General features: G+C 49.6%; 2 protein-coding genes across 3 annotated transcripts; both read left to right on the top strand.

The window, feature by feature from the left end:
• The first annotated feature begins 840 nt into the window (after positions 1–840).
• On the top strand, positions 841–3,310 carry LOC136526955 (uncharacterized). Of its 2 annotated transcripts, XM_066519529.1 has the most exons (7): positions 841–954; positions 1,032–1,115; positions 1,211–1,282; positions 2,070–2,159; positions 2,517–2,594; positions 2,982–3,062; positions 3,164–3,310. In XM_066519529.1, the coding sequence occupies exons 2-6, from the start codon at positions 1,050–1,052 to the stop codon at positions 3,051–3,053; spliced, it is 378 nt and encodes a 125-aa protein (XP_066375626.1). In that variant the 5' UTR covers positions 841–954; positions 1,032–1,049; the 3' UTR covers positions 3,054–3,062; positions 3,164–3,310. The 2 variants fall into 2 exon arrangements, with proteins under 2 accessions (XP_066375626.1, XP_066375627.1); XM_066519530.1 differs by lacking the exon at positions 2,070–2,159.
• Positions 3,311–9,689: 6,379 nt separating this feature from the next.
• Positions 9,690–10,784, top strand: LOC136527774 (uncharacterized). The gene has a single exon (XM_066520615.1). It carries the CDS (start codon positions 9,783–9,785, stop codon positions 10,059–10,061), a length of 279 nt encoding a protein of 92 aa, XP_066376712.1. The 5' UTR covers positions 9,690–9,782; the 3' UTR covers positions 10,062–10,784.
• Positions 10,785–11,331: the final 547 nt, after the last annotated feature.

Below are 11,331 nucleotides of genomic sequence, written 5' to 3'. Positions count from 1 at the left end.
CCGGTATGATACACCTAGCCAAGTTTGAAGACTCGCCATGCACTTTACTCTATCTATAGAATTTGTGTGTTAGTCATTTTATGAAACTTGACTTAATTATAGAATCCATAGAACATATTGTGTCATCTAGGAGTGCATACTAACTACAAACCATAGATGGCCCTACGTCCAATACCCAATGATCGGCATGAGGCCCGATGCTATTATGCAAAACCTGACACCACTGCGCTACCAATTCGTTCTGGCCTGATCCAAGCGTAGTAGAACCATGGTTAGACTGCTCCTCTGTAGTGTCGATATGAGCATGACTAAAATTGTTGCATGTTCTCCTCCTGCGTGCCTTCGAATTAAAAAAAGGCACTAAGTATCTATGGCAACCGGGCTTATTAGGGCACGTGTCTAAACGGGCTTGTGCCATGCCGCCCGTTCAGCCCTCTATTCTGCAAACATTACTAAATAAAGGAGAAAAAAACAGGTCGCGCTCCTCCTCGTACAGTCGTACTGGACTAGGAGTCAACTGCTGGGCGAACTCACGGCTTGCATATATATATATATACGTGAGTACGTGAGCCCTCGAGCACTTTTGCTTCGCCGATCCTCCAGTTTTCCTAACCGCCCTAACACCCCGACGCCAGTTCTCAATCGGGTTTGCAGAAGCCATGGCGGCCGTGCGCTTTCTTCGATCCAAGCTTTTCTGAGCGAATCTTCACCAATGTGGTGTGAGACCCAGCCCATTGGGCCCGGACCGAATTCAGGCTACTGTTACTGTACCCTAACGTGAATTCTGAGTTCGCCGAACCAGCTTAAATAGCCAGATCAAAGACGCGTAGTACCTTCGGTTAACCGTTTTACGCGAAGCGAGGACAAAAGTACAAACGAGTTGCTACGTAGGTGGGACCCACCCTTGGTAGAGTGGGCCTGTGCCGTGTGGCCGGGCCTAGGGTGTTACATGTGGTCAGTCTCCAAATCTTGGCTTACATACACATCAGTTTGGCTTCTCTCTTTTTTGCATCTTCTTTTCTTGTTTTCAGCTAGAGGACGCCCGGATCATGCCGCACCGTCTCGTGAAGGGGCTACCACCGCTGGCGTCCCAAGGGACCAAGATTGCCCCGTTGGTATGGATAATTTCATCATTTGATTCATTGGGTCGGAACGGGTGTCATATGTCGATCTTTGCTGTTGGCTGATTTGAGGTTTGCTCTATTTTCAGGCGAGGGATTCTGCCATCGGTTCTACTATGCCAATCAAGAACATGACGTTTCAGTCTTTCAAATCCGCCAAGGTCTGTTTCTTTCCTGGTTCCTCTGCAATAGTCATTTTGCGTGTGCTCCTTTGGACAATGTGGTATACCATTATGACATCAAGAATTATCATAAGTAATCCCTGCTCTCTTTTGCCCACATTGTATAATAATTCTTGCAGTACCATTATTAGAATGTTTTGCCCACATTGTCCTTAATATTTCTTGTCAGCATCCATATATATATACTGGTATACCTCCTCTAGTGCCACAACAGTAATACGGTTAATGCAAACACAAAACTGATAACAATGATCTTCCTCATACCCAGGATATTTGAAAACACTTTGTATGATTGTTTGCCTTATTTTTGTAGCCTGGCAGTTTATGCCATATATGTCATTTGTGAAATTGAAGAAAAGTTTTATCTTTCTTTTACTTTATGGTACCTAATATAAGTTGTTTTGCTTTCTTTGATTCATGAAGGTGGCTAAAATATCTTTGATTCATGAAGGTGGCTAAAATATCTTTTTGGAACTGGTGAACATCTAATTATTCTTGACTGAACCAACCTTATGAGCATTAAGCTGATGGGTTGTATTTGATGAATTTTTTCATAGCAACTCACGGGCAGTCAGCTTAGTAGGACGTACGTGTGTTGAAAAGAAAATGAATTTGCTCCTCACTAAATATCTTGAATAATACTTTTCCTCAGTCCATCATGTAGGACCTTATCTTCAGTTCTTCACTTAAGTAGTTGTGCATTTGGTCTTTAATTCATATGTGGGATGTCACTCAAACCCCTTGGTAGCGTCTTCCTATTGTACAGGTACCAGAGAGCATGCCCTTTGGTTTCCTACCTAATGCCAAGAATGTACTTTACAATGAGGCTGGCTATAACCTTTCTTCAACCTTCAAGGTATTACTCTGTTTTGGGGGTGGGGGGGTCAACATCGTGGGGAAAAAATCATGTCTCTGTTTCAATAGGATTTTGTCATGCTATTTGCTAAGATTGCTAACTGTTCTTATGCAAGCCTTTGCTTTGTTGCTTCAAACATTGCTTTGAGGTCACTGTAACAATATCTGGATCGAGGTTTTGCTCAATCCAAAAATTTATACACATCAGTTTGACTTTTTTTTTTTACTGTCAACGGGGGGCATCAGTTTGACTATTGTGATTACATTGTCCTGGGATGATGAGTTCTGTATTAAGACAGACAATTTTATTATCATGTACATTTGATTTACTTTTGAGCATTGTTTTTTTGCATTGCAGGGAAAGTCTGGTCCCATTTTGATTCATGGAAGAAGAAACTTCAGCTCATGCCCTCCTGGCACTAAGAACATTCGTAAGGTATATAATCTTGCAGCCACATTTCCTTCTCTAGCTGTATTCGGCCTTCCAACGTTTTGGCTGTTTCATACATTGTTTTACTTGATTACTATTGCTTGATGGAAGGAGAGATAAGTACAGTTGTCACAGGAGCCACCATTTTCAGATTGCTACAGACCATTCCACGTGCATATATTTCAAGTAGTACTAGTATGAAGTGACTTATACTGGTATAGATACAGATGTAGAGCCGGATTCCTAAAAAATACTAGTGCCAGTTTCATGTCAGGCTACACATTGATAGCTGTTAGTCTCTTGCATTATGTGATGAATGTAGAAGCTTCAGTTCCCATTTGTTTTGCAATGAGAGGCATGAGTCTGAATCGCTGTATACATGTACTACTTCAGATGGATGCAGGCAACAAGGGATCCAGTAGACCGGGAACTGAAAAGATTTCTGGAGTGAAAAGGAGACTCTGATAGCTCAATGTAAGTTGGTGCTCTACAGTACATTGCATTAGATTTGAGAATATACCTTGCTCCTGAATTCAGAAGTGTCCTGATTATTCATACTTTACTCACTCTACCAGGTCGCGTTCTGAGTTGATGGTAAAGATCTTCAGAGTCTACGCAGTGGTGTTTTGTTCTGTCAACTGTTTCGCTTATTACTACACCTTTTGGGATTCTCTCTGCAGGGAACCTTATCTTTTCTTTGTCACCGTGCCATTGCATATCTTCAGCTTACTTTTAGTAATGGGCGTGTTCAACTGAGCTACTCTGCAGCCATTTCACTGTAGCTGCTGCAACTTTCTTTACATTTGGTGAATGCTCAGTTAGTTAGCTTCTTGTTTTGTTTGGGTCGTTTGACCTGCTGGTTTACGTCATGGCTTGCTTATATCTGGTGTCAGTCTCCTCTAACTTCTCGTGTCACTAGCAGGTGGATTTAATTACAATTCACTAGTATATGGTTTATTACTAGTATTTACCTTATGGATCGGACAGCCAACGTGAAAAAGGCCTTTTCTTCCACTTCAAAAGAAAAACGTGAAAAGGCCTCACTTTTCGACTGATGGACTCCATCAGCAGTTCCCATGAAGTTTCTCCTGCAGGACACAGATCCGTCCATCTACAGATCAGGGGACTGTTTCTTCATTCCTTTCGCAAAATATCTCGCGTCGCTCGACAAATATCGGAGTACTTGTGCAGTTGTGCTAACGGAAAGTAAGAAACGGGTGGATCATATCCGGCCGGAGCAGCAACAGCGGCGAGAAAGTTCGGTGCTTGTCGTGATGAGCTTGGCTGGAGGCTGGAGCCCCCATCATCCAACACCCATCAAGTGGCGTCCGATTCCGCTGGGCCGACGACGCCGACCCAGTGGACTCCGCGATGCCGCCGCTGACGGCGACTCGGGGCCGGGGGACAGCCTGCCGCGACCGTGGGCCGTGCCGTGCCTCAGCTTTCCAGGCGACAGCCCGGAGCCTCGCATGATCCACTGCTGAGGATCGGATCTTGAAGGAGAATATAATTGGTGGAGATTAGATATATTGCATTGGGTCTTATGGGCTGATTATATAGGGTATACAGGACTAACAGCTCACGTGGGTACACAATGTGGTACTATTCATATTTACTTTAACATCCCCCCGCAATCACAGCGGGAGCACTACAAACAGTGAGACTGGAGAAGAAGCTGGCATTCCCTCGCAGTCATAATAGTTGATGCGGCGCATATGATGTGGCTGGAGAATAAGCCGATGAGTCCTCATGCAAGGCGGTAGCCCTTTTGTGCCGATGTCGAGGTAGCCGAGTGTGAGGGCGCAATAGCCGTGGTCGAAGAAACTGTGCTGAAGATGGCCGAGGTCGACGTAGTTGTGGTTGGGTTGCCATGTCGATGGAGCTGCAGGCGCTCGAGGGGCGCCATGATGATGACGGAGACGTGTCGAGGCAGTCGTCGTGGAAGGGGGCGATGCCGAAGTCAACGCAGTAAGGCCGTCGTAGACGTAGAAGAAAGGCGACGACGCAGTCGAGGCAGACGGGGTAGGAACGGAAGGGTCGATGCCGAAGTCGATGCAGTCAAGCCACCTGTGCGCCGAGCGCGTGGGCTGGGTTTGCTAGTCCCAGCAACGCATCGGGGATGAAAGCACGCGTCGATGTTGCCAATACCGGGCGTACAAGGTAGAGGGCCCCAACCACGGTGATGCTGTCGACGTGGTTGTGCTGGACGAAGAAGAAGCAGTGCGAGAGCAGACGCATCGGCGAGCAGGGCTCAGCGACGATGCGAGGGGTGCGACCGGCGAGCATGGCTCAGCGACGGCGCGGGTAGCGGCAGCTCGATGACGAAGACCCAATCAACAGGACGAAGACCTTGTGCAGACGGAATGGCGCAGCAAAGAGTGCGCAGTACAGTCGTCGATGCACAGGGGACGGTGATGTAGATGCAACGGCGAAGCGGACACACGGGTGGCGGTGCTGTAGCCTGACGAGGTGACACGGTAGCAAGCCAGCAGCCCTGTTGCTCGGAGAGGATGCGCGTAGTACTCGGCGATGGACGTCACGGGAGCCGGGTGGATCGCGCATAATCGGTTGTACGGACCGAGTACGCGCGAGGTGGAGCGACGATGAAAGAAGCCTGCGGAGGCGTCCCGGTCTGTGGTGGTGATGACGAACCGACGATGTAGACATGCAGACTGAATGACCGAGAAGCGACGCAGGAAGGCATCCCGATCTGTGGTGGTGATGACTAACCGACGATGTAGACATGCGGACTGAATGACCGAGAAGCGACGCGGGAAGGCATCCCCTCGGCATCGCCTGCCCCGGCCAGGCCGCACAGTCGAAGATGTAGATGTCATTGTAGTCGATGTCGATGCCGGAGTAGGTATGCGCGAGGTCGACTGGCGATGGACGACTCAATCTCGATCAGTGATCGGGCAAACCAAAAAGATACAGCAGCAACGGATCAGGTGTACCCCGGCAACAGTGCACCTCAGCGCGGCTCGTCCTGGCTCGCGGCACGAGCTGTCGGAGTCGGACAGGACGGGGCGCACGGCGGGTCGCGGGCACGCGAGGTCGCACGAGGATGACGCAGATTGGCCGGCCGCCACCATGGCGGCATGGTGTTGGGGTCAATCTGCCCAGGCCACCACCACGGCGGCGCGGGATGGGGCGACGCCCAGCATCCTCCACAGTGAGCGCGGAGAGGTTGGCGCGCGCCGCGAGAAGACCCGATCTGCCGCTTGACGACAACGAAGAGGACGCGGGATCAATAGGATCCGGCGCCTAAAGAGGTGACGCTGCCCCCGGCGGAGATCGATTTCTCTCCGGGGGCGTGCGGTGCGGAAGCGGCGGCGGCTAGAGTTAGGATCTAAACCTAGGCGAATGATACCATGACGGAGAATATAATTGGTGGAGATTAGATATGTTGCATTGGGCCTCATGGGCTGATTATATAGGATATACAGGACTAACGGCTCATGTGGGTACACAATGTGGTACTATTCCTATTTACTCTAACAGATCTTACGGTGGATCGATCGTGTCGTGCACGGATAGAGCATCCGCGTCCATGCACCGTACATACGCAGCGGCAGGCAGTGAGGCAGACCCAGCTGACTGTCTGATTGATCGGTGTGGGCGTGTAGCGCTCCATCGCAAGTTCTCGTGCGTCTGGATGCGCGTCGCGATCGGTTGGCACTTGGCAGTGGGCCACTGCCGGTCGTGTCCGTCCATCAGCCATTGTCGTTCATCACAAAAGAAAAGGAGAGGCGTGGAGGCGACTGGGTTTATCGGGTAGTACTTGAGCGTGAGAAACTCACTGCAGAACGTTCATCCTGATTGTTTGGTTGTGGCGTAAATTTTTAGTCGAAATAATATTTTTCTCTCACACAAATCAGTCAGCAGTACTTTTTCACAGCAACAATACGAACAAGTCAAACGAACAGGCTGCATGTGTCTGTCGGTCGACAGATGGAATATCTCAGGGGCACGGAAAACACACCAGCCACCTAGATAGATAGGAGTATTATATAATATAAGACCTGATGATGTTCCATCACCAGTGGGGTGCAGATGCAGGAGATGGTGGTTTGGTTCGTGACGTGGAAAGCCCAGCAGCGCGGCAGCGCCAGCGCGAACGGCGAAGCTCCCACGCCGACCGACGCAAGCGCGACGCCGCAACAACGGGATCGGAACCCCAAGAGGCGAGACCATCGGCAAGTCACTCGTGGATTTCGCACGAAACCGCGCAGAATCTCCCGTGATCGGCCGGGGCAAACCCGCCCTCCCCGCCTTTCAACCAGTTTTCCCGCCCGGAGTTACCCGTACCGTACGCGAAGGAAAAGAAAGGGGGGCGGCCACGCACGCTAACGCTAGCAGCAGTAGTAGCAGTCCTCGCTCGTGGCCCGCGCGGGCGGACGTGGCTTTCGTTGGTCCGGCAGCGGGAAACGACGGCGCGGGCGCGGCGGAGAAACTGAGAAAGGCCAGGTATTAGGCGACGGCGGAGGTGTAGTAGCAGTACGGTACGAGAAAGCGACCGATCGGCCTGGATGCGACTGATGGGTGCATGAGTGAGTGGGAGATGCGTCGATCGCGCACCACCCGCTGGTCTGGTCCACTACGGCGTTACCGGATCGATCGCTTCCTTTTCCCCGTCGATCCGGCCGTGCACTGAACCTGACCGGATGTCGGCTTGCTCCCCCGGACGGACGGACGGACCGTGGTGGATGCGGTCTCGCCTCTTTGGCCTCGGGGACACTGGGTGGAACGCTACGCACGCCGTTGCTTGGCAATGGCACCGATCCGTCCGTGCCTCCGTGGATCCAGGCATCCGTTCAGCACCTTTGCTTGATTGCTTCGCCATCACTTTTTTTGACAACATGCTTCGCCATCACTTTGGTAGAGCTCTGTTTGTTTAGTGCTCCTACCAGTACTAGTAGTAGGGTATATATATACCAAAAGATCTCGCACTAGGGGACCTGCAATTCGGAGATCCCACGAGCCATGCTTTGACGGACCGTGCTCACTGTTCAGACCGGTGGGCCTACGGCCACGAGCGCCCTGTTCCAGAAGGCGCCAGCTCGAGGTCTGGATCTTCGCCGATCTGCAGAAAAGCGTCGGTTGCAAGCAGACGAAGCGAAGTGAAGCGGGGAGTGACATGTTTGTTTGGCTGATAAGCCATGGCTGAAAGTATCGTTTGCTGATTTGTTGTGAGAGAAAAATATCATTCGTTGACTAAAAAAGTACGGCTTAAGCTAAGCGAACAGGACGAAGATCGGGCGGTGGGACCACGGCCACTGTGGGCACAGGCGCGCATTCGCAGCTGACCGATCTGGCATCTCGGGGTCCGGCGCTCCGGCCTCGGGGTCGGGGCAGGTAGAGGCAGCCGCAGCTTCTTCACAGTTCGGCCAATCGGCCCGGGCGAGAAGAAGGGCATGGGATAGATGGGCCTTCGCTGCTACGGCGTCCGGTCCATCTCGACGAATGGCGCCATCTTCCATGTCCATGCCAACAACATGCGTGGGTCACACTGACGGGTAGGGTAGGGTAGGGCAGGGTGAGTGCCGCCCCCACTCCATCAGTGCCCTGTTCACTTCGTTTAGAAGTCGTACTTTTTCAAGTTAATAAACAATATTTTTCTTTCACAATAAATTAGTCAAAAGTACTTTCAGTCATAACTTATCGGCCAAACGAACGAGGCAATACAGCCCGTTCTGCAGCATCGCACAGCACAGGGAAAGCTCCCCCTCGCATCCATCATCATTCCCTTCGGGTCCCGGCCGACCTCCATCCCCAGCCCAAACATCGGATCCCCGGTGCGTGGCTTCCCGCTTCGCTGATGATCGAATCAGTGGATGGCCGGCAGAATCGCGGAAACACGCCCGAGCCTGTCCAGTATTGCGGAGCACCTTTCCCGATTATCTTAGCATTCTGCTCAAGCTTTTTTTAAAAAGACTGGCTTTTGTCATGTAACGTGCGGTACGGATTGTGGTTGAAAATTATCGGCCTGTTCGCTGGTTGGTTTCTGAGCCGGTTTGAACTGGCTGGTGCTGGTTTATTGTGAGAGAAAAACACTATTGGCTGGCTAGTTTGGGCTGGCTGAAACCAACAAGCGAACAGGCCGTGTAGGGGTAGACAGATAGACATGATGAGATTTGGCCGTTCACTTACTGTACATGATTAAAAAAAAGCGGTGTCTTTGTAATGCGAAGGATGAAAACATCTTGTACCAATTGAAAATATTAATTACTATACAATAGTATCAACATTTATGTGTCTAAGTAAGTCTACTATAAAAATATATTTCATAACTAATCTTACGATATTGATTTAGTATAGTAAATGTTAGTAGTTTTTCGTATAACATAGTCAAACTTTTAAATTATTTTACTTCTCGGGAAGTGAGAAATACATTTTTTTTTAGGTGGAGAGAGCCGATAGAATTTACAGAGTCTATAAATGGGTATTCAGTTAGAAATGGATAGACAGAGTAAATATAACTAATTCTGAGTACCTGTGCACGTAACTTGCAAAATTTGAAACTGCGCTACAGCACAAGTTGATGTCCTATAGTGGACAAAATCGGCAAAGCATCAACCATCCTAGAGAAAAAAACTGACCAAACTTTCTCGAGTTTTAACTAAAACCATAGATAGAGGACAAGGACAATGATCATCACTAACCTAGTGGTTGAGATGCGTACCCCTGGACCCTTATGGCAAAGGCCTTATATTCTTGAGATGCAAATTAATTAAAACCATGAAACTGTTTTTGTTTCAAAAGGAGCAAAGGACTAACAAAAAAAATGTTATTTTAGGGTTTAAAACCTTATTAGTTAGGAGACATGAACTATGATGAACTTCTATAGTGCATCTTATACAACCTTTAGTGCCCCTAAAACTTTGTTGAAAAGGCCGTAGATTCCTGCGCTAAAACTGTAAGGAACCTATTAATCAAGGGACACGACACGAGACCATCCATCCATGCTCTCCGGTCGTAAAGGAGAACCAAATGGACTTGCTTTAGCAGAGCTACAAAATACAAGGTGCTCAATGCAAAACCGCCTAACAAATCAAGTAGAAAACCCACTCTCAATTAGTAGCTTCATTCATCATCACCCACCCCTCCCCTCACTCATCATCTCCACACACACACAGAGACAGAGACAGAGAGAGAGAGAGAGAGAAGCAAATCCAAGAAAGAAGAAGAGGATCCATGGAGAAGTGCAGGTCGGTGCCGCACGAGCACTCGTCGGCGTACTACGGCTGCGGCGGCGGGTACGGCTACGAGGACGTCGGCGGCGGGCCAGGGCAGGCGGGCAAGTCGTACAGCTTCAACGGGCCGAGCGGCCGCGACGACCCGGAGGCGAAGCGGCGGCGCCGGGTGGCGGCGTACAACGTGTTCGCCACTCCGGGCCGGATCAAGACCACCGTCCGCGGCAGCGTCAAGTGGCTCAAGTCCAAGTTCTCCGACATCCGCTACGGTGGCCTCTGAACACTCAACCTGCTAGCTGCATGCAATCCATCCTACTCCTACTCCTACACCACATATATATGCATGAATCATGATGCTCATATGCAATTATATATGCACGCACAAGTTATATGTGTGCGGAACGCCGACGGCCAAGCTAAATAGCTGCTGCATATATATAATATATGGAGGCACTACTGTGTACATGCTATGTTTATAAGCATGTTTCATGTGTGCGTGTATGAACTGTGTGTGTGTGTATGGTTGGTCTCTCAAGTCACAGTGTGCTTGAGAACCGAGCGTAGCTCGGGTGGCGAGGCCCGGTGGTTGGGACCTTGCCGGCTGGAGTTCGAGCCCTCGTGGCTGCGAATTTCTGGTTTCTCACCGGAGTTCTCACCGGAGTTTACCCCTAAATAAATTCCGTTGCCTCTCACGTGTTGAGCCACAAAAGAAATGTGACGTGCCCGTCATCTACGGTGCCATGATTGGACCTGGTGATCTCACAAAGAACGCGATCTGGTGATCTGGGTGTAGTTGTAGGTTTGTTTGTGTACATGAACAGAGAGGCGTTAAAAAAAAAGTCACAGTGTGCTTGCTTTCCAGATCGGCCTGTGTGTTTTCAGTTTGCTTTTGCTCTGTCAGGAAAGAAACGGTGGTTGGTTGTACTCTGCTTGAATCTGCAAATCAAGTTGTATCATCAATCATCATGCGCTTGCTTTGATCTGGTTTGCTTTTCAGTTTCCACCACAGTTGTTTGTGTTTTCTGTTTTGGATTGGAAGTGGAGGATTTCAGTTTCAGTGGTTGAAATTCGACCTTGCTGATCTGAATTCGGATGGTTTATTTCTCTCGCAAAGGCGAAAGCCGAAATGTCTCTTTTTGATCTTTGAAAAAGGTGCTCTTGAGCACAAACAACGCAGGCTGTTGCCAGCAAAGATGGATCGACCAAGAACTGAATGAATAATAAAACTAATTCTTCTTTTCAGAAGAGATGCTTATTGGTACATGTAATGAACTAATGATTCTTATTTTCTGAAGAGATTCTTGTTGGTACATGTAATGATATATGAGGCATCAGTCTCCACAATTCAGAGGATGCTCAAGCTCAACCGGAGAAGAACAGCCGCGCGGCCTAGACACGATCCACAAGAACGTACTGCTTGGAAGAAGGGAATTCGTCCGATCCGCGCGGCCGCCTCGAAGCCCGAGACGAAGGCAGCCGACCTGCTCTCCGGGCCGACGCGGTTCACGGTGCCGCCGCCGCTGCCGGACAGCTGCTCGCCTTTGGCCTCC

The sequence above is a fragment of the Miscanthus floridulus genome, chromosome 19, assembly GCF_019320115.1.
Source record: "Miscanthus floridulus cultivar M001 chromosome 19, ASM1932011v1, whole genome shotgun sequence".
In the NCBI taxonomy this organism is placed as follows: domain Eukaryota; kingdom Viridiplantae; phylum Streptophyta; class Magnoliopsida; order Poales; family Poaceae; genus Miscanthus; species Miscanthus floridulus.
This window is presented reverse-complemented; position numbering and strand designations above follow the sequence as displayed.